General features: G+C 38.7%; 1 protein-coding gene across 1 annotated transcript in view; it reads left to right on the top strand.

Annotated features, from left to right (window-relative positions):
- The window catches only part of INTS8 (integrator complex subunit 8), a 54390-nt gene that overhangs the window by 20803 nt on the left and 10337 nt on the right, over nucleotides 1-23250 (top strand). The window contains exons 11-20 of the mRNA XM_077771353.1: nucleotides 112-182; nucleotides 540-715; nucleotides 3042-3175; nucleotides 4381-4491; nucleotides 9069-9270; nucleotides 13671-13792; nucleotides 18183-18367; nucleotides 18773-18806; nucleotides 20528-20584; nucleotides 20685-20746. Of these exons, the coding sequence (XP_077627479.1) occupies nucleotides 112-182; nucleotides 540-715; nucleotides 3042-3175; nucleotides 4381-4491; nucleotides 9069-9270; nucleotides 13671-13792; nucleotides 18183-18367; nucleotides 18773-18806; nucleotides 20528-20584; nucleotides 20685-20746 (1154 nt within the window). The remainder of the gene's footprint in view (nucleotides 1-111; nucleotides 183-539; nucleotides 716-3041; nucleotides 3176-4380; nucleotides 4492-9068; nucleotides 9271-13670; nucleotides 13793-18182; nucleotides 18368-18772; nucleotides 18807-20527; nucleotides 20585-20684; nucleotides 20747-23250) is intronic.

Genomic DNA, 23250 nt, shown 5'->3' on the forward strand with positions numbered 1-23250 from the left:
TATGTGGCTGAAGAAGGAATATTTGGTTGTTTTTAAATCTAAGCTTTTCTAACTATAAGTGTACATTTTAAAAAGTGCCAGTATTCAAATAAAAATTACTTACATTCCTAGGTATGTTCAAGATCAATAAATTTAGAAAAAGCTTCAGATTCTTTGAAAGGAAACATGGCTGCTTTTCTAAAGTAAGTGCCCTTTTCTCTTTAACTTTGAATTTAGTTTTGTGAGAAAAATAGCTTTTTTTTTACTTTTTGTATTTATCCTGCATGTCTTATAAACAGGCAGTCATTTGAGAGCTAGTTAAGTTCAGATTTGTATAGAGACACAAAATTTAGAATTCTGCTAGTTACTCTTTTTGTATATTGTGACATTGACATCACAGTTTTAGGACCAAAATATTTTCAAATCTATTTCAGATATTATATAGTTTATAAAATTGTAGCTTATTAAATGGTTTATTAATAAAGATTGGTTAATATGATTGTTTTTCCCAAACTAAATTACGAACTTTCTTTGTTTTACACTGTTTTTTACTGATATAGGAATGTGTGTCTGGGGTTGGAAGATCTGCAGTATGTTTTCATGATTTCTTCACATGAGCTTTTCATTACATTGTTGAAAGATGAAGAACGAAAGCTACTGGTTGATCAAATGAGGAAGAGATCCCCTAGAGTAAATCTGTGCATTAAGCCTGTAACTTCGTTTTATGATATCCCAGGTTAGGTCTTTAGTCTGCTAGTGAAAATGTTGGCACACTGCATTTCTGTTATATTCACCTTTCAGTGTATTTGAGGATGCCTTCTCATCTGTTTTAGTTTATATTTATGTCCGTAATTAATTTGAAATTTACCAGTCCTCTGTAGTCCTATTTCTGTCCAAGCAGTTAGGTGCTGGGATGCTGCTGAGTTTGTGGTTAATGGAGATAGAGGCATAGATACACAAAAGATTTTAATTGGTAAAAATAGACCAAGGTTCTATTGCTAAATACATTCTTGGAGATAAAATGAGAGCTGGGAGGGGCATCTGGATGTCTCAGTTGGTTAAGCATCTGACTTCGGCTCAGGTCATGGCCTCACAGTCTGTGAGTTCAAGCCCCTTGTCAGGCTCTGTGCTGACAGCTCAGCCTGGAGCCTGCTTCAGATTCTGTGTCTTTCTCCCTCTCTCTGCCCCTTCCCCGCTCACATTGTCTGTCTCTCTCCCTCAAAAATAAAAATTTAAAAATGTTTTTTCAATAATTTAAAAAAAAGTGCTGGGAGGGGAGTCCCGAGACTCAAAAAACATACATGCTTTCATGCATTTCAGCCTACATCACTGTGGTACTATCTGCTGGCTAAGCATTCAACTTGGGCAATGTTGCCGTTTTTTATCTTATTTTTTGATATTTTTTCCCCATTTTCGCTTTTATAAATAGAAGTAGAAAACATAGTGCTGTTCATTAATAAGAAACATAAGCTTTAGAGCATAATGTAAATGAGACAGAATTCAGTTTAACAAAACAATTGTAGCTGCTTTGAACCTATGTTTAAAATTTTTTTAAATATTTTTTATTTATTTTTGAGAGACAGCGCAAGCAGGGGAGGGGCAGAGAAAGAGGGCGATACAGAATCCGAAGATAGGCTCCAGGCTCTGAGTTAGCTGTTAGCACAGAGCCCAACGTGGGGCTCAAACCCACGAACCATGAGATCATGATCTGAGCCGAAGTCAGATGCTTAAGTGACTGAGCCACCCAGGCGCCCCGAACCTCACTATGTTTAAACTTGTTGACCAATTGTAAAAGAAAATGACATTAACACCTAAAATGCTGGGAATAGGTTAATGAAGGCTGTATCTGAAAATTGAGTAGTAATTAGGGATTTTAATGATCTTTTTAGTTCTCTAGGATGGCAGTCCCTCCTCCTTTTCTTCCTCTTCCTTTATTTATTTATTTTTTTTTAAATGTTTTATTTTATTTCTAGGAGAGAGAGAGAGAGACAGCGTGAGCAGGGGAGGGTCAGAGAGAGAGGGAGTCACAGACTGAAACAGGCTCCAGGCTCTGAGCTGGCAGTCAGCACAGAGCCCGACGCGGGGCCCGAACCCACGAACCGCGAGATCATGACCTAAGCGAAAGTCGGACGCTTAACCGACTAAGCCACCCAGGCGCCCCTTTTCCTCTTCCTTTAAAAAATATTTTGAATATTTTTTGAAATTTTTTGAATGTTTATTTTTAATTTTTAAATGTTTTGTTTATTTGGGGGAGGGGCAGCGTGAGCAGAGGAGGGTCAAAGAGAGGGAGTACAGAGTCCAAAGCAGGCTCCAGGCTCTGAGCTAGCTGTCAGCACAGAGCCCGACGCAGGGCTCGAACCCACGAGCTATGAGATCATGACCTGAGCCAAAGTCGGACACTTAACTAACTGAGCCACCCAGGCGCCCCTGAATGTTTATTTTTGAGAGAGAGAGAGAGAGAGAGAGATAGACAGAATTTGAAGCAGGCTTCAGGCTTTGAGCTGTCAACTGAGAGAGGGGGGACAATGTATATTAAAATAAAAATATATTTGTACATACTTTTATTAACACATTATGTTTGAAGGTAGGAGACTGTCTACATAAGTGAATATTTCCATATAGCCCACCTTATTCTTTCCATGAGCCAGTTACTGATTTTTTTTTTTAAGTTTATTTATTTATTTTGAAAGAGAGAGTCTGAGTGAGCAGGGGAAGGGCAGAGAGAGGGAGAGAGAGAATCCCAAGTAGGCCCTGCTCTGTCAGCATGAAGCCCGATGCATGGCTTGATGCCACAACCCTGGGGTCATGACCTGAGCTGAAATCAAGAATCAGATGCTTAACCAACTGTTTCATCTTTACTAAATGCAGACCTAATACAAATTGTTAGATTTTTTTATGTGAGGATAAAATTAATATATAATTTACAGAATATGTATTGAGTGAATGAGTTCTCAAGATGAGAGTGGTATTTCACTTAATACTTCACACAGTTTCAACAAATTATTCTCATATTTGTAGGATTCCTTTGAATTAAGTCATTATTGAAACAAATCTTTTCTTAGCCTCAGCAAGTGTCAACATTGGCCAGTTGGAGCATCAGCTGATATTGTCAGTGGATCCCTGGAGGATTCGACAGATTTTAATTGAATTACATGGTATGACGTCAGAGCGCCAATTCTGGACAGTGTCTAACAAGGTTAGAAACCCTTTGTCAAGCACAGATAAGAAAGTTATTTTTTTCTGGTACTTTAACAGAAGAGTTATTCCCTGACCTTGAGAATAAAGACCCCCATTTGTCAACAATATTAGGACCTTCATGTGACAGTAGTTACACTTTGAACATCCATTGTTGGAGAAAATTCAAAATGTCAAAAAGGATACTTTTAAATCTGTAACTTCTAAAAATACGTTTATGTTCTATTTATTGTCATAGCGTCTCCATATATTTTAAGTACACTTCTAAGTGTATGTATGAGGTATATTTATGTAGTCTGTAGCTGCTACTTCCTGTGTGCTTGAGAAATTTTTTTGTTTGTACCCTCTTGAAGTCTAAAGCCTACAGGTTGTAACCAATTTATTAAAACTTCCTTATAGAACATTTTTGGCTTTACATGTTTACTTAAAAATGCCCAGCTAATGTATTTACCTGTTTTTGAAGTTATTTATTTAAAACCTTTCCTGCATGCCAAGTGCAGATGAAGATAGCTTTTTGAACACCGTTTCAGTGGTGCATAGCTAGAGCTACAGGGAAAGAGCCCGTGTATGCAGGAGAAAGAAGTATGGTGGTACTTCTAACTTACTGCATACTGCTTTGCTAAAAATGTAGTAAAAAAGCATCCAGACATTCGTGTATATTTTATGAGATTTGAACATATAAGTGCAGTGAAATGAAAAATTTCTCTGAACATTAGTGTTGACATGATCATTAGTGCTCATTTTATAGGTGAAGTATTATAGCATAGTAATTAAGAGAGGGAGTTCTGATCTGAATGCCTGAGTTTGAATCCCAGCCTCTATATTTGTTAGCTGTATAATCCATCTTGGGCAAGTTATTTGACATCTGTGCTTCACTTTTCTTATCTGTAAAATGAGGATAATAGTACCTAATTCATAGTATTGTGGTGAGGATCACATAAGTTAATACATGCAGTCAGTCCTAGGGCTTTTTTTCCTTTTTTCTATGCACTATCTTTTAGAGCGTTCCAACCCATTTAATTTATTACTGGTTTATAGTGAATGTTTGTTTTGATTAGCATTTCATTATAGCCATCATTTTCCTTTTTCTACGAAAGTGATTTTTGCATGATTATTTTAAATGTGCTTGAAGATTATTGATTCTTCTCTAGATTTGGATTTCTGTGTGTGTATGTGTGTGTATTTATATATTTTTATTTCTTGTAGTGGGAAGTACCTTCTGTTTATAGTGGGGTTATCCTGGGGATTAAAGACAGTTTAACAAGAGATTTGGTTTACATTCTGTTGGCCAAAGGTTTACACTGCAGTGCTGTTAAGGTGAGTAAAAGCATATATCAACTACTGGTTAAAATCTGTTTTATCAATTTTATTGTAAAACCCAGGAATCAGAATCTCCTATATTTTCCTTGATCTCAAAATACAGTCCTAGGCCTAAAGGGTATTTTCTCGCCCCTCTTAAAGGATATTTTAAGAGGTATTTTGGTTCTTTTTCCTTTACCTTCACAATTGTACCAAAGTGTTTTTGGATATACAGATTCCTTGAGACCCTGAAAAATTATATATTGTATCTCTTAGGATTTACTTAGTAAAATTGTATTCCAGGCTCTAAGTACAAAACAGAATCCCTTAAAATTACTTTTGTAGTTTATTTTACACAAGGAGTTTGTAACGTTTTTGGGAGGTTGACACCGAAGTGAAGTGTTAAGTGATATAAGAAGGTATAATTGCACAAGTAATAGTACAGTAAATTCTATAAGCAGGTTAATGATAGTATTTCCAAATTTAGCTCCAGCAGAAATCCTGAGCCAAAGGTCAAGGCTTGAAAAAGTTAGTGAGGTAAAGGGGATTTCACCATGTGGAAGAGCTCAAAGATAAGAAATCGGAAGGTTTACAAGGGGACTGGAAGCAAAAAGCTGATGTTAAGAGTATCATTTGGTATGTGAAGCTGGGCAGTGATAAGGCTAGAAGTGGAAATAAGACGCAGCCTCTACAGACCCTGGGAGCGTTGCTAGACCGACAGTTTTCTAGCTAGAAGTCCAGCATGTAGATGTTTTAGGTTTTTTTTTTTTAATATAATTTATTGTCAAATTGGCTTACATACAACACCCAGTTCTCATCACAAGTGCCCTCCTCAGTGCCCATTAGACATTATAGTTTTAAGAGAAGCAGTATCCAGTTTTTTTTCTTGTCTTTCCTAAAATTGATTGGCCTGAAAAACTCTTAAGGTTGACACACCCTATTGTTTCCCCTTTCCATTGTTCCATTCTCTTTTCACGCTTATCCTTTTCTAGCTTACCTTAGAAAGGTGGAGGAGGGGTGCCTGGGTGGCTCACTTGGTTAAGTGTCCAATTGTTGCTTTTGGCTCAGGTCATGATCCCGTAGTCCTGAGATGGAGGCCTATGTTGGCTCCGAACTGAGTGTGGAGCCTGCTTGGGACTCTCTCTTTCTGCCCCTCCCTTCTCTCTCTCTCTCTCTCTCTCTTTCTCTCTCTCTCTTTCTCAATAAATGTTTAAAAAAAAAACAAAGGTGGGGGAGGAGCCATATTTTAGCTTTATAGTAAGTTTTGAAAAATCAAGTGCTGTCAAGGCCTCCAGTTTGATTGTACTTGATAATGATTTTGGCTAGTCTAGGTCCTTTGATTTTTATTTTATTTATTTATTTTTAAGATTTTATTTAAGTAAACTCTGCACCCAATGTGGGGCTTGAATTTACAGCACTGAGATTAAGATTGGCATGTTCTGCCAACTGAGCCAGCCAAATGCCCTTCCCCTTTGCTTTTTAATATAAATTTTAGAATCAGCTTTTCAGGAAGGAAAAAAAAAAGCCTGGGATTTTGAATTAGATTGCAGTGAATCTATAAATTGATTTGGGGACAGTTGATAACATTGTCTTTCAGTCCATGAACTTGGTATAGGTCTTCATTTATTTAGGCCTCTATTTATTTATGTCCTTATCTTGTTCTGAAATTTTCAGCATAAAAATCTTGCATGTATTTTGTTAGATCTATCCCTATTGAGAGAATGGGAGAGTGCATGTGCATGGGATTGAGGCAGAGAGAGAATCCCAAGCAAACCCTGAGCTGCCGGCAAGGTGCCTGATATAGGGCTTGATGCCATGAACTGTGAAATTGTGAGCTGAGCCAAAATCAAGAGATAGATGCTTAAATGACTGAACCACCCAGGCATGTCCCCCCCACCCCAAAATACTTCTGAGCTTAAAACATTTATATCAGGAAGTAAATATTCATGTAAAACTGAATATTTTTAAGAGGGCAACGAGCAAGAACTTTTTGTAGATAGTGCTGTAAACCAGAGGCTCTCAAAGTGTGACCCCCACACCAGCAGCATTGGCAACATTTGGGAACTTGTTAGAAATGCAAANACGAGGTGGGTGGGGATCCAGCCCAGATTGTCTATACTGCTCGTACTCGTATCGTAGGCTAGTGTTTTTCAAATGTAGGTCCCTGACCAGCAATAGCAGTAGCATCTGAGAATTTGTTGGAAATACAAACTCTTGGACTCTCTCCTTAGACCTACTGAATCAGAAACTGTGGATAGGGCCCAGCAGTTTGTTTTAATAAGCCCTCCAGGTAATTTCTGATGCATGCTAAAGTTTCAGAACTGTTTCTAAACCAATACTGTCCAGCAGAAATACCATGCAAGCCACATTTGTAATTTATGATTTCCTTGTAGCCACATTTTTAGAAGTACAAAAGTGATTTTAACCTGCTATATCTAAACTATTGCTTCAACAAATAAGCAATATAAAAATTATTGAAGTGTTTTTGTTTTGTTTTTTAAATGTGTGTGCTAGGTTTTCACTCAAAATCCAGTATTTTACACTCAGAGAACCTCCCAATTTGGACTGGTCACAATTCACATACTCAGTAGGCACATGTAGCTCGTGGCTACCATATTGGAACGTACAGCTCTAGACAGTAGTGAGCTGTTGAAAAGTTTATAATGGGGGCATGTCATTGACGCGCCTTTTCTCCTTCCACCCCTAAAATATTTAACATTTATTGAGCACAGAGACTGTCCTGCAGTTTTCTTTATTTGTTGACTTCTTCCTCACACATACACACAAACTGGAAGGTGTTAGCTCGCTTTTATAGGTGAAAAATCAGAGACTCAAAGGTATTAAATTCTTTGAGCTCCCACAGCTAGTAAGTGGCACAAGTGTTGGAAAGGAATGTTGAGAAGGTAAAATCTAGAATTGATTGCTTCCTCATGTGCTATGGAAGACAAGAAGGAGAAAATGGAGAGCGATGCTCGTGTTTCTGCTTGGGATGCCAGCATGTGAATATGTAGAAAAGCATTTTTGAAGGACTTGATTATTCATTCTTAAAGTGTTTAGTTTGGGCCTGTGGTTGGAAACAGCCTAGAGCTTGGGGAATGGTCTGGGCTAGAGATAGAAATTTGAGAGGCATCAGCGACCACCCAGGGAGAACATATAGAGCCTAGAGGATGTGACATTGGGTCCAAGAAACAGTGGCAGGATGGGTACAAGGACCAGACACAGGTAGAGTCATAATAGCAAAGGGAGTAGAGAGATGTCCAGCACAAGGCAGTGAGTAGCGTGGGGATGCAGCCCCTAGGTTCTGTACGATAACTAGAGTGTACAGTCATTTGAACAGTTAGAAGGTCTTTGTTTAGTGGGAGCTATTTCTTCTTCGTGGTGGGGGTAGGAGTAAAGGAGGCATCTGTTGGGGGGGAAGAGAGAATGAACAAAGACTACTCTTCAGAAAAATTAGAAGCAGATGTGGAAGAAAGGGATTGAATTATACTGAGTTTGATTTATTAGCCAATTATGTGGACTAAGGTCATGTACAGAGATTTTAGAATGTAAGACCTCGTTGGGGCGCCTGGTGGCTCTGTCGGTGAAGTGTCCGACTTCAGCTCAGGTCATGATCTCACAGTTTGTGGGTTCGAGTCCCGCGTTGGGCTCTGTGCTGACAGCTCAGAGCCTGGAGCCTGCTTCAGATTCTGTGTCTTCCTCTCTCTGCCCCTCCCCACTCATGCTCTGTCTTTCAAAAATAAATAAACATTAAAATTTTTTTAGAATGTAAAACTTTGTTGAAGAGTCTAAGATCCAGCTCTGAGAAGGTTAGGTGTAGAAGGGTACTTGTCATAAAATCTGTATTCATTCTGTGTATACATATGCATAGAAGATGTATAATTTATATGGATGTATTCTGTATATGTATATACATACATGGCTCATATATAACAAGCATATAGATATAGAATATATATTATATGTGTGTATGTAATATGTATAGCTTATATAAAATGTATGTATATGACATGTATATAATGTAAAAGGTTTTTTGGTTTTACAATTTATGTAAAACTTGTTTAATATTGTAGCATGTTTTTATGCTGTTTATTATATATTGTAAAAGTTATTTAAATTCAAATTAGTTAACGTACCATGTATAGTGTTGGTTTTAGGAGTAGAACCCAGTGCTTCATAACTTCCTTATAACACCCGGTGCTCATCCCAACAAGTGCCTTCCTTAATGCTCATCACCCATTTAACCCATCCTGCCACCCACCTCCCATCCAGCAACCCTCAGTTTGTTCTCTGTATGAAGAGTCTCTTAGGGTTTGCTTCCCTCTCTATTTTTATCTTACTTTTCCTTCTCTTCCCCTGGGTTCATCTGTTTTGTTCTTAAGTTCCACTGATTTTTTTAAACTACAAAAGATTAAGTATTAGAATAAATCAGTGACACAGATGATAAAGCAAAAGGTAGTCTAGCCTCACTTTCCAAGACAACCAGTATGAACCGTTTAAATTAATCCTCCTCCTCTTCGGTCCCTACTCCTAAAGATGCACATTTTTTGATTCCAGGGGAGAAGTGATCCAATGATTTGTTTTTTTTTTTTCTCTAGGACTTTCCCCATGCCAAACAGTTGTTTGCTGCTTGTTTGGAGTTGGTAACAGAGTTCTCACCGAAACTCCGTCAGGTCATGCTGAATGAGATGCTGCTTTTAGATATTCATACACATGAAGCTGGAACAGGGCAATCAGGAGAGAGACCTCCTTCTGATCTTATTAGTAGGGTGCGAGGCTATCTGGAAATGAGGCTTCCCGGTAAGACTTTCACAAAGTCAGAGTTGAGAAATACAGTACTCCGGTAATTGTGGGGAAGAATCTAAAAAAGCATCTGCTGGACTTTTTGTCATCTGTAAAAAAGTTACCTCTCTCCTAAAACAGAGTTCTGACCTGGAGTTCACTTGAGAACATTGAGGATAATGTAGGAAACTTCATTTCCAAGAATTGCTGTAACAAAGTACCACAAGCTAGATGACTTAAAACAGAAATTTATTCTCTCATACTTTTAGAGATCAGAGATCTGAAATCCAGGTGTCAGCAAGGTCATGCCCCCTCTGAAGGCTCTGGGAAAAAGCCTTCTATCTTTAGGTGGCTCCAGCAGTCTTCAATATTCCTTACTTAGCCTGTAGCTTCACACTCCCGTCTCTGCCTCCTTTGTTACATGGCCTTCTCAGGGAGTGTGTGTGTCTTATAAAGGCAGTAGTCATTGGATTTAGGGTGTGTGCTAATTCAATATGATCTCATCCTAACTAAGTATATCTGTGAAGGTCCTGTTTCCAAGTGAGGAAACTCTGAGGTCTCAAGTGGAAATGAATTTTGAGGGGACGCTGTTCAACACATTACAAAATTATACTGCAGTTTTTTTTTTTAATGTTTTATTTATTTCTGAGAGAGAGGCGGCATGAGCAGGGGAGGTTCAGAGAGAGAGGGAGACACAGAATCAGAAGCAGGTTCTAGGCTCTGAGCTAGCTGTCAGCACAGAGCCCAATGCGGGACTCGAACCCATGACTGTGAGATCATGACCTGAGCCGAAGTCAGACGCTTAACCGACTGAGCCACCCAGGCGCCCCTGTATTGCAGTTTTTTTTGTTTTTGTTTTTGTGTTTTAATTTTTTTAACGTTTACTTATTTTTGAGATAGAGAGAGACAGAGTATGAGCCGGGGAGGGTCAAAGAGAGAGGGAGACACAGAATCTGAAACAGGCTCCAGGCTCTGAGCTGTCAGCACAGAGCCCAACGCGGGGCTCGAACCCACAGACCTCGAGATCATGACCTGAGCCGAAGTCAGCCGCTTAACCGACTGAGCCACCCAGGTGCCCCAACCCTGTATTGCAGTTTTAAGATACTTTGTTAAAGAATCAAAATGTCCTTGAAGGTACAGGTTAAAAGTTTAATTCCTCATTACCATCATAGAAATGTTCAAAATGTTTGCCAGTGAGTCAAGAACTCACTTGTCACTTACGAACAGATCTTGTGTGTCCAGTTTTAAGTGTAAATATGTCATTGTGAAAAGGAGCTTATATATATTGTCTCTGTTGTATGTAAATCTTACGTAAAGCAGTTTCTTCATTTTATATGTTTGAGAGTAATTAAGTCATGCTATATACATTTAAGGTTGTGAACAGTACAATTGAAGTATAACGGTAAGTGCTAGTAATGTGCCAAAGCTGAAGTGGCCATTGGCCCTCTTGGGTCTTTTGGATTAAGTTAATTGTTAATACATTCTGATTTCTAGCAGAATTTACAACCATGGGCCAGGATAAGGGAGGGGCACAAAAAGGTGTTATCTGCCATTTTCTCCTCCCCCTCTTTAGGGAAAAAAATTGTTCCCTGGTGATATTGGGCCCGTTTTGGTCAAATTAGATGCATGCCCTTTGTAAAAGACAGAAAGTATTAATGTGGATTGGCCTGGCTCTACTATCAGGAACAGGAAGTGATCTTATTTTTATGTTTATTTTTGAGAGGGAGAAAGCACGAGGAGGGGGAGGGAGGCGCAGAGAGAGGGGCAGACAGGATCCAAAGCAGACTCCATACGTTTCTAGTGACACGTAGCCCCTAATGTAGGGCTCGAACTCCTGAACCATGAGATCATGATCTGAGCTGATGTCGTATGCTTAACCAGCTTAGCCACCTACGTGCTCCAAAGGAACAGGAGGTGGTCTTTATTGACAACAGATCCAACCTTCCATTTATAAATAAAGGCTACAGATTATTTTAAAACCAGTGATGTCTTTTGGAAGAAATTCCCCAACTTTTAATACTTTTGTATTAAAAGGTAACTTTGTGTTGAGACGTGTCCTCATTACGTTCTTTGGATTTCAACAAAATTGAATTCTAGGCCTACTAGAGATAATGATTAATTGTATATTGCAGATGCTTAAAGGGAAGTTTAATCAAATCACTACTTCTCCGGCTGTATCAGAATTCTCCCTAGATTCTGATTTAAGGCTTTAAGAACTGTTGCTGTACCCTCCCCACTCATGGCTCCCTCAAAAAATTAAAATTAAAAAGGGCACCTGGCGGATCAGTTCGTTAAGCGTCTGACTCTTGATTTCAGCTGGAGTCATGATCTCATGGTTCATGGGATTGAGTCCCCCCATCAGACTCCATGCTGGGTGTGGAGCCTGCTAAGGTTCTCTGTCTCCTTCTGCCCTTACCCCACACACATGCACAGTCGTTCTTTCACTCTCAAAAAAAAAAAAAAAGGTTTTTTTTAATTAGGGGCGTCTGGGTGACTCAAGTTGGTTAAGCATCCAACAAAGTCTGATCTCACGGTCCATGAGATAGAGCCCTGCATGGGACTCTGTGCTGGCAGCATGGAGCCTGCTTGGTTAGGATTGTTTCCTTTCTGCCCCTCCTGTGCTCGTGCGCGCTCTCTCTCTCTCTCTCAAAATATACTAGAATAGAAAAAGAAAAACAAAAAGAATGAAAAAAAATTAAAGTTAACCAAAAAAAACCCCAAAGCATTGCTGTATTGGAAATGGGGAGTGGGGATGAATAAATGAAGCCTTGGAGCCAAATGTTGTGTGGTCTGCCTTTAAAGAACTGAATGACATGCATGTGTTGGGGATACCAGTTTCACTTCTGTCTTTGTTTTGCTTGAAGATGATGCAGGTAGTGTATTTTGTTCTGCTGTGTTCCTCTGCCTGTCTTTGTCATTGCGAATCTTCTTTTGGGTAAGGTGAGATATAAAAAGATACCCATAGGCAGTCTTTTTTTTAGAAGGACTAAAAAAATATAGGTACCGAAGAAGTTTAATAGCTTTCCATATTTTAAGTTAACATTGTTATTTAGTATTCTTAGTATTCTTTGGAATTTTTCTTTTTGCTGAAGTACATTAAAACCTGAATATTATATACTTGCACTATGAAAATTTGTAGCTGTTTAATATGAAGGTATATTTATTTCAAAGGAAATGATGTGCAAAAAAAATTTTTTTTATCCAAAACAATTTTTTTTTTTCTCATTGCTTTTTACTTAAAATTGTTTCTGAGCCATGTGGTTGGCTTACTCGGTTAAGCAGCCAATTCTTGATTTCAGCTCAGGTCATGATCTCTGAGGTTCATGAGGTTAAGCCCCACATCTGGCTCTTTGCTCACAGTGCTGAGTCAGCTTCAGATCCTCGGTCTCCCTCTCTCTTCCCCTCCCCCCTGCATGCTCACATGCGTTCTCTTTCTTTTTCAAAAATAAATGTTAAAAAAATGTAAGAACAAAATGTTTTCGGTACAGTAAATATTTTTTGAAAGCAAATGACTTCTTAGGAGTATTTATTGTAATCAGAAGAAATATTTAAAATGATACATTCAGATTTATTAATTTTAATATATGGTATAGCTATTTCTGTGCTCTATGTGTGCTAAAAGTTTATACTGTACCATTGTACTTGTTTTGCGTGTTTACTCATTTGGATTAGAAATTTTTAGAGGACAGGTAATGTGGACGTCCACAAGAGTTTAAGTATTCTTAGCAGGTGAGTTTGTTAATTAATAAGTAGTAGGGACCATGTCTGTTCTTGGGAAACCTTAACTTTTTATTTTTTTAACCTTTTAACATTTATTTATTTATTTTTTAAATTTTTTTTAATTTATTTCTAGGAGAGAGAGAGAGAGACAGCGTGAGCAGGGGAGGGTCAGAGAGAGAGAGAGGGAGATACAGACTCTGAAATAGGCTCCAGGCTCCGAGCCGGCAGTCAGCACAGAGCCCGACGCGGGGCTCGAACCCACGAACCGCGAGATCATGACCTAAGCGAAAGTCGGACGCTCAACCGACTAAGCCACCCAGGCGCCCCTTAACATTTATTTTTGAGAGACAGAGATGGAGCATGAGTGGGAGAGGAACTGAGAAGAGAGAGACAGACAGCTGTCTGTGCTGACAGCTCAGAGCCTGACACGGGGCTCAAACTCAGAAGCCGTGAAATCATGACCTGAGCTGAGATATCATGACCTGAGCCGAAGTCAGATGCTTAACTGACTGAGCCACCCAGGCGCCCTGGGAAACCTTAACTTTCTAGAGAAAGTATAAAACATTAGAATTTTTCTGTTGTTTCATCTGTAACTGTTGTTTTTAATTTATAGCTCAACTGAAGTCTGAGTACATGCTTTGTTTCCTCTTTTAATATTACAATGGTATTTCCAACTATTTTCTTCTTTGGCTTTTTAGATATTCCTCTTCGTCAGGTTATAGCTGAGGAGTGTGTTGCTTTTATGTTAAACTGGAGAGAAAATGAATACCTTACACTGCAAGTTCCCGCATTTCTGCTTCAGAGTAATCCATATGTAAAGGTATTTGTGTTTAATCTAAAAGAATTATTAGGTTGAGATTATTGTACCTGTTTCTTTAGATTTACACTAAGGGCACTTGCCCAATTTGTATGATACAATGGAAGACAGGACAACTGTTTGTTGGTTTGTGGTTAAAAGTCTAGTTTGGGATAATTTGAGTGCTTGGGTTTGCCCTCTAATTTTTTTTAATGTTTTTTTGTTTGTTTTGTTTTGTTTTTCCTGAGAGAGAGAGAGAGAGAGAGAGAGAGAGAGAGACAGCCTGAGTAGGGGAGGGTCAGAGAGAGAAGGAGATACCAGAATCAGAAGACAGGCTCTAGGCTCTGAGCTAGCCATTAGCACAGAGTCCAATGTGGGGCTCAAACCCACGAACCATGTGATCATGACCTGAGCCGAAGTCAGATGCTTAACCGACTGAGCCACCCAGGCGCCCCTGCCCTCTAATATTTTTTTTCAATACTCAGTAGTTCATGAGAACACAAACAAAAATTAGTTGACAGACAACATTATGGTATAAGCTAAGCTAGTGAGAGGTTATATAACCTAAGCTAGTGAGAGATTAGTTGTCTTCTTATCTTGTTTTGATCAGTAGAATCAAACTCTAGTGTTAAGCTCTGGAATACGTGGGCATACCTGGGTATGTACTGGTGGAGATGTGAGGGGTGCACTTCCAGTTGTTTTCCATCTGAGTGCCTGACCCTTCCTTATAGCTTATTTCCTCCTCTAGATTTGTGGCTGGCTCTTGGTCATGTACATGTTAGTTATACCCAAATGAAAGAACTCATTCAGTGAATTGATGGTGAATTGTTTATTCACCTTTCTTAAATTCCTTCCCGTGCAACTGACAATGTTTCTGGTTGGAGAAAATAAAAACAGAGACTGGAATTTTTCCCTAAGACTGTTCGTCATGTGTAAATATTATGTGTACGTGAATAAGCAGTGGACTTTTCTCCCTTTTTGGTCTTATAGTTTAAAAAAAACTTAGTAACTTAACATTTTTTGTGTGTACATCTGTTTTTTTCTGATTTCCGTATTGTTTGTATGCTTTTTGTTTATCTCCTCTCATCTTTAGTACATAGTCTCTTCAATCAGTGGTTATCTGGGAACTCTTGCAAGACTGTCCCTTTTTTACATTTGTCTTTGGTTATTTGTTTTTTCCTCCTAATTTCCTATATGTCCTTTAAAAAAACTGAGCTCATTTCATTTTAACCCTTTGAAGATTTGCTGATTTCTTTTGTTTTTACACCTTTTTGTCTTCTCTATAATCATAAAATTTGTCATAACTTGAATCATCCTTCTCTTTGGAATTTTAGACACTGGATTAGATCTGTTTTTTAGTGAACTTTCTGAAGTGGGGTTCCTCCTATCTGGGGTACTTGTCTGATTATGCCCAGTAGTCTTGGTCTTTACTAAGATGAAGAGCCATTTTGTTCTAAGACAGTAATTTTCACTTAGGATCATAGCTTGTTGCTGAGCTTTAGGACAGTACAGTAGCTTCTCTTTGTTTCTCTTGGCAATGAATTCTGTGGAGCTGTGCGCCAGCAGGGCTGGGCACGTTTCAGGGTTTGCAGTGTAGAAGGACACAAGATCTTGTGCTGCAAGTTGCCTGCACTTGAGCTGGGTTATGTCACTGCTTCCTGCAGTCCCCTGGTGTCACCCAAAAGGAGGAAGGATATGTGGTGACCTTGCTGAAGAGTCACTGAAGTATTTCATCATCTTATCTGGTTAGGGTTTGTGTGTCCCCTTCTGTATTTTGGCCCTCTGCTCCCTTGTTTATGTCAAGGAAAAAAGAATCAAAAGTCTAGAATAAGGGATTCTATTTTGAAAATACTATAATTTGGAGCAGTTTCCAAAGTTGGAATTTGGCATGGAATATATATACATATGCATAAGGAAAAGTCTAGAAAGATATTAACAGTAATTATCTCTGGATAGTGGAATAGTAGGTGATTTTAATCGGTTGTATTTTTCATTTTTATTTTCTTATTTAAAAAATTTTTTTTAATGTTTATCTTTGTGAGAGAGAACACAAGTGGGAAAGGGGCAGAGAGAGAGGGAGACACAGAATCAGAAGCAGGCTCCAAGTCCCGAGCCATCAACAGCCCGAAGTGGGGCTCAAACCCACAAACTGTGAGATCATGATCTGAGCTGAAGTTGGACACTTAACGACTGAGCCACCCAGGCACTGCTTATTTTCTTATTTGAGTATTCTGTAATCAAAAAGGAAAGGGGAAAATCTTAAGCATGTAGCTAAAATATGACCTTCTGAAATAATAAGAACTGTATAGTCTCCCCCTTGAATCAGGATAGGAGGCAGTGTAGCATATTGGAAAATGCACAGGATTTAGAAAGCTGAGCAGTGGTGGTGGTGGTGGTGGTGGTGGTGGTGGTGGTGGTGGTGGTGGTAGTAGTAGTGATAGACTCCGATAAAGACCGAAGTTCGTAATGTGGCCTCCAAGGCCTTTTAAGGTATAGGCGCTTCTTCCTCTGTTTGCCCTCTCTTGCTCCTTGTCCTGCCTGCCCTGTGCTGGTGCTTCCCGATAACTCACAGCTCTCTACGCAGGACGCTTTCTCCACTTGTGCACGTGGGCACATGCTGTCCGTCACCTAGCCGGGATGCCCTTCCTACTTTTGCCTCTTGGTGTGGCTTCTTGGAAGCTTTGCCGTATTCCTTTCTCTGCAAAGGAGTAAATCCCTTTCTCCACTTGTTGCCTTTGAACTGTGCTCCTGGGCCTACTGCTTTTGGGCAGGCATGTATTTTTGTTGCCCTCACACCATGTAATAAGTTATTTTTTCACTTGTCTTATAAAACAGTAAGCTTCATGAGGACAGTTACTTTTTTTTTTTCTCCAAGGACAGTTACTTTTTATATTCTCAGTGCTTTACTTGATGTCCAAACATAGTAGATGCTTAAGAATGTGGAATTGAGTTGACTTGAGGCCTGAGACTTTTTAAGTAATCTCTATACCCAGTGTGGGGCTGAAACTCAGACCCTGAGATCAAGTCATATGTTTTTCTGCCTGAGCTGGATAGATGCCCCTGGAGCTTAAAACTTCTGATAGTTCTTACTTTTAAGTAAACCATTGTAACGACCCACAACTAATCATGTGATTCTTAACAACAGAGTATGAATGGAGACCAGGAGCTACTAGCCTTGTATTGCACTACAGTAGATTGCTGCATATATGGTGGTCTTAGTTGACGGAGCCGACTTGTATTCAGTAGGCATACAAGATGAAGTGTTCAGCTAAACCGTGGACTCTTGATTGCCACTCACATAACACAGCTAGGGTTTTTACATTGTTTTGCTACCTTTAGGAAGCACCAGTGTTATAAATTTTCTTAGGTGTGATCATGGAGTTATGGTTATATAGGAGAATGTTCTTGTCCTTCGAAGATACATAGGTATTTAGGGTTGAGGTGTGGTATCTGCAGCTTATGAGTTAACAAAGAGTGTATGTAGATACATAAAGTAAATATACTAGAATTTTCACAGTAACTCCAATATACAGATATTATTGAACTCTTCAGATTTTCCATGTTGGAAATTTTTATTATAAAAAATTGGGAAAAGTATCAGTTTTCATCTTTGTCATGATACTGCTGCCTCCTTGAGGAGCAGCCTGAAGCAGTGGGGACCCACCTTATGAATGTTTTCTAGGTCCAGGTAGAGACCTGGGCTTTGCTGGTGGACTTGAACTGATCCTTGCCACTTCACTGTCGAAAAGAGCAATGATATGTAAGATTTAAGAAGAACAAAGGATAGAGGGGCCCTCTCGTTTTGAAATTATAAAGAGAAATTTCTGCTTTCAGCTCTTCCACTCTATTTGTGGGTGCTTCCTGCATTTTTGGTCCTTTTAAAGCTGCCTTTATTCGGATCAGTCACTTTAGTAAGCTGTCCATCCTTTCTTCTTCCTCACCTCAGCAGTGCTGGCTCCATCCCCATTTGCACCTCTGGGCTTTTACAACGGTTAACATTGTATGTATTTTCCATTACACACACCACACACCCTGCCCCCTTTTTAAGTGGTATCATACTGTTTACCAACTGGGTCCCTCTCCCACACACTCTTAATAAATCACTTACTTCTTTGCATTGTCTCAGTTTTGTTCTTATTAGACTATACTTGTTTTTGCCCTCCTTAGACTAATTGCATGGAATCAGTGAGCTTTATAACATGGCAGAACCACAGCATCCTCTTCCCCAGTCAGATTCCAGGTTGTTAAGATAGTGAGCTCTAACTTCCTCAGTGGTTGGATGGAAGGTATAGCATAAAATAACTGTTGGTATGTTTGGGTCATTATCCTTCTTTCTTCAAGTGCACCTTAATCATAGAACTTACACGTATGTTACAGATTATCTTTTGTGTATTTTCTGTTTTTCATGTTATAGCTTGGACAGCTTTTAGCAGCTACATGCAAAGAACTTCCAGGCCCTAAAGAAAGTAGACGGACTGCTAAAGACCTTTGGGAAGTTGTTGTTCAGATCTGTAGTGTATCCAGTCAACACAAACGAGGAAATGATGGCAGAGTTAGTTTAATAAAGCAGAGGGAATCTACATTAGGTATAATGTATCGGTATGTTTCTATCAGTTTATTTTTTGTACTGTTTGCACTATTTCAAGAACATCAACCATTATCCTTGTATATCCTAAAGATGGACAGTGTTAGAGTTCCTGGTTCCGATCTCTGATGGACTAACATGGCCACCTTTGGAAATTACCTTTTGTTTATATGTTATTTTAAGAGATTGTTAACCATTTAATATCTACTGGAGTTCAGAGTCCTTGATGTCTGTGATTGCATAGTACTGAAGAAGTCACATGTGATTAAAACAGAAGAGATTTTATTAGGTTAGTATAATAGAATGTTATACTCTTTCATATGTACAGAATTGGAGAGTTAGGTATAAATCTTCACCTATGATTTACTTTCTTTTTAATTTCTGATAGTAAATGTATATACAAAATTTGTTTTTTGTAGGAGTGAACTACTTTCTTTTATCAAAAAATTACGGGTAAGTTTTATTAAAAGTTCAATTATTATTGCTCATTTTTGTAAAATATGACTGAAAATATTGAGTGCTTAAATGCAGATTATTTAAGTGCTTTGTATAATGTGCTTATTATCTTCAGTGATCGTTTCTGAAGATGGGATGGTCTGAATGGAGAGGTTTATTTTGCTTTTACCTTAATGTGTTTTAGTGAATAAAGCAGGTATTTTTTTTCTTAAGTTTATTTATTTTAAGAGAGACAGACAGCACAAGTGGGAGAGGGGCAGACAGGGAGACAGAGAGTCCCAAGCAGGCCCCATACTGTCACCACAGAGCGTGATGTAGGGCTCAAACTCATGAAACCATGAGATCATGACCTAAGCTGAAACCAAGAGTAGGATGCTTAACCAACTGAGCCACCTGGGTACCCCAAAGGAAATATTTTTTTAATTTTAAAGAAGTTTTCATAATAGCTGGATGTGTGAAGCCTAGTTTTAATTTTTTTTTTTTAATGTTTTGTTTATTTTTGAGAGAGAGAGAGAGTGTGAGCAGGGGGAGGGACAGAGAGAGAGAGGGAGACACAGAATCTGAAGCAGCCTCCAGGCTCTGAGCTGTCAACACAGGACCTGATGCGGAGCTTGAACCCATGAACCATGAGATCATGACCTGAGCAGAAGTCGTACACTCAACCGAGTGAGCCACCCAGGCGCCCCTTAATTTTTGACGATAAGATTAATGTTACATTTATTTACTGGACATGACCTAGATTCCATCCTTTAAATATTATTTTAAAGGGTTGCCTGGGTAGCTGAGTCGGTTGAGCATCTGACTTTGGCTCAGGTAATGATCTCACAGCTTGTGAGTTCAAGCCCTGTGTTGGACTCTGTGCTGACAGCTCAGAGCCTGGAGCCTGCTTCGGCTTCTGTGTCTCCCTCTCAGCCCCTCCCCTGCTCATGTTCTGCCTTCCCTTTCATTCTCAAAAGTAAATAAAAACATTAAAAATTTTTTAAAAATTAAATATTAAGGAATAGAAATTCAATTTTTTAGAGATAGCTGGAAGTAGTAATTGAAAAGAGATTTATTTACTCAATTTCAAAAGTCATCTGAGGACTTGAGCATCATAAGCCAGTCACCTAAATGTAATTTTTGTGTAAATTGTGTAAATGTAATTTTTGTGTAAATTGTGTGCTGTGACTTCTTTCATGGGATTAAAAATAAAGTTGACCTGTAGTGTGTGATTTAAACTAAAGCAGATGGCAGATTTCAAAAATGAGAGAATCTTTTTTTAAATGTTTATTTTTGAGTGAGAGAGAATGTGTGTATGTGCATGCTTGTGAGTGGGGTGAGGCAGAGACAGAGATGGGATCGAAAGCAGGCTCTGTGCTGACAACAGAGAGCTGGATATAGGACTCAAACTCACAAACCACGAGATCAAGACCTGAGCTGAAGTCGGACTCTTAATTGACTGAGCCTCCCAGGCATCCTAGAATCTTTTGAGAGAAAATATTTGAGGAAGTGGGGGGGGGGCGCCTGGGTGGCTCAGTCAGTTAAGCGACCAACTTCAACTCTCATCCTGGAGCCTGCTTCCGGATTCTTTGTTTCCTTCTCTCTCTGCTCCTCCCCTGCTTGCGCTTTTTCTCTCAAACATAAACATTAAAAAAGAAAATGCTTGGTATCCCTGAGGTTGACAGGAGGAATGTTAAATATATATAATATTTAAGGATTCTGTATTTTCTTTCTCATAGGAACCATTGGTTTTGACTATTATATTATCACTCTTTGTGAAACTTCACAATGTTAGGGTCAGTATTTCATAATTTCATTAAAAAAATCTTTGAAACGAATATCCTTAGAAAAAATCCACTTAAATCGCTTAAAATTTTTTTTTTTTTTAATTTTTAGGAGGACATCGTGAATGATATTACAGCTGAACACATTTCTATTTGGCCATCCTCCATCCCCAAGTAAGAAGTATTATAGCTTACATTTATTAATTATGTTTTTAGAGATCATCCTGATACAGATAATCTTGAATAATTTGACTAAAAGGTACAATCTATAAGGATTCTACAGTCAATTTCATTTCTCTATTGTAGTAACCATTTTCTTAAAAATGAATAAGGCATAACTCTAAGAGCTAAGGTGTACCAGCCTTAATTGAATGAAAGACACTTACGTGATCCTGATGGTTTATCAATGGGTAGAATTAGCAAATTGAGGCAGAAAATGATTTTCTGTTAGGTTTCCATCATCTTACCTCTTTTACAAATATCTATTTGAAAATGACTCGAATAAAAAAAAGTTTATTTTGAGAGAAAGTGCACGTGGGCGAGGGACAGAGAGCAGAGGAGAATCCCAAGCAGGGTCTGTGCTCTCAACAGGGGTCAGCGTGGAGCCTGATACAGGATTCGTGAATTGCGAGATCATGGCTTGAGCTGAAACCAAGAGTTGAATATTTAACTGACTGAACCCCCCAGGCACCTTGAAAATAACTTTTTTTATAATTATTCTTTGTAGGTCTCTTCAAACACTGTAACTATCAGAGGGTCCCAACCCCTCTTAGTTACTAAGAAGTTCTTAGATACTTTAAGAAATGTTCCCTTTTTCTTTCATCTCCTGAAAAGCACAATAATATGATGGGGAGAAGAAAATGTCCTTTTTTCTGGAAGAAGAAACCATTTACATATTTCTTTTCCTGCACATAGTAACTTCTCATTCAACAGTCCCATTTCTTTCCTCACAGTAGTTATTTTTCCTTCCCTCCCTATCCCTGATTTTTTTTGACTTGGTGCCTGAAGGACAGGACTAGGCCTTATTTTATTGCCCTTAGTGGCATCTTTGAAGAAGAAAAGATTTTAGTAGGTAGATAAGCAGGCAATAGAATGAGAGTAATTTGCTTTCATCTTAATCTTAGATTGAAAGCCCTTGTGCATCTCATATAGAGGTTTGAGAGGTCAAAAGTGAGTGAGTGACCCTTCCTTTCTCATATTGAGGCTTTTTTCCCAAAGAATCACCGTGCTTTAAAGCAAATGTGCATCCTAAATGACGACATTATAACTGCAGATTTTTTTTTTTTAAGATTTTATTTTTAAGCAATCTCTACACCCATCATGGGGCCCAAATGTACAACCGAGAGCAAGGGTCGCGTGCTTTACTGACTGGGCCAGCCAGGCCCTCTGACTGGGTTTTCCTGTAAACTTTAGTATGTTACATAGCAGTCCCGACATCAGGTAGAGATCCTTTCACCTAATTGATGGTTGGTAGTGTCTCTAGGGTGCTGCTGCTTTATCCTAATGGTTGATTTTCAGTGCGTGTTTATAAATGAGGCAAAAGAATAGTTTATTCTAGAAGCTCTGAGCTAGATTGGTGAGGTTTGAGTCCTAGCTTCTTCAGTTATGTGGTATAAAACCTTGGATAAGTTGGTTTCCTGACTAGTTTCCTCATTTATTAAATGGATGTAAGAATACCTACCTCAGATTTGTGAGGATTAAATAAATTAATATGTTATTCTAAAGTAGGTATTTATAAGGGCTGGTTTAATAGGCTTAACTGTTACCTTCATGATAAAATTACTTTAAGCTGATCCAAAGAAAATGAAATGTGACTAAATGTTTGAACAGAAAAAGTATTTCTCTTGAGTACGAGTCTTTGTTGACTCTAAGAGTAGTGTGAGAATGGTATGGATTGAGCATTGCTATGGTAAGATCAGTTGTTTGATATGTAGATAGAATTCTTGTTAACATTTTATAAATTTCTATAAAATCACAAGCCAGTTTAACGCATTTAGCTGTCAATGAATAACTGAGTATTTGTTAATAATACCACAGTTCTTTTCCCACTACATTGGGATCATTGGTGAATTATGGTTAGATCTAACCCCTCAGGGCAATGGAAGTACTTAGTCGGAGTTCACCTTGTAAACAGTAGAGCTAGGACTTGGACCTTGTATGTGTCTGAATCCAGAGCATATGTTCTTTCCCTCTGTTCCTTACTGCTTCCGGGAGATAGGCACTGCCAGCTTTGTTTCTTTTGTGCTGGTTTTTGTCCTTACAGTTCCATTTTCTAATTCTGTATCAAAGGACTTCCAGGTTTAATGAGGCTGGCCTCCATTCCCTCCCCCTCCTTTGATTCTTTACAAGCACTTGAATATACTCAAGTGGTACACTTGCCAAAGGTAGCCCCCGACCCTGTGAGGGCCAGTGAAACCTCTAATCTAGAGGATTTTGTTACTCTTACCAAGAGTCATAAGGTAGACTCCAGGCCACAGAGTGTTGTTAGTACTCAAGCCCTTGTAGAGTGGTCTAGCCTACCGTCTTTGAAATTTGGGGAGAAAAAGGAAACAAAAATCAGATTGTTTTCAACCTCTTATAATAAGTGAAGCTTATCACACTTCATACTTCCTTGGACTCAGTTGTTAATAGTTTTAATATGCAGTAATCACTCTTAGTAATAGTAGGCTTTGTACTTA

Source organism: Crocuta crocuta, unplaced genomic scaffold (assembly GCF_008692635.1).
Source record: "Crocuta crocuta isolate KB4526 unplaced genomic scaffold, BGI_CrCroc_1.0 scaffold235, whole genome shotgun sequence".
NCBI classification, from domain to species: Eukaryota; Metazoa; Chordata; class Mammalia; order Carnivora; family Hyaenidae; genus Crocuta; species Crocuta crocuta.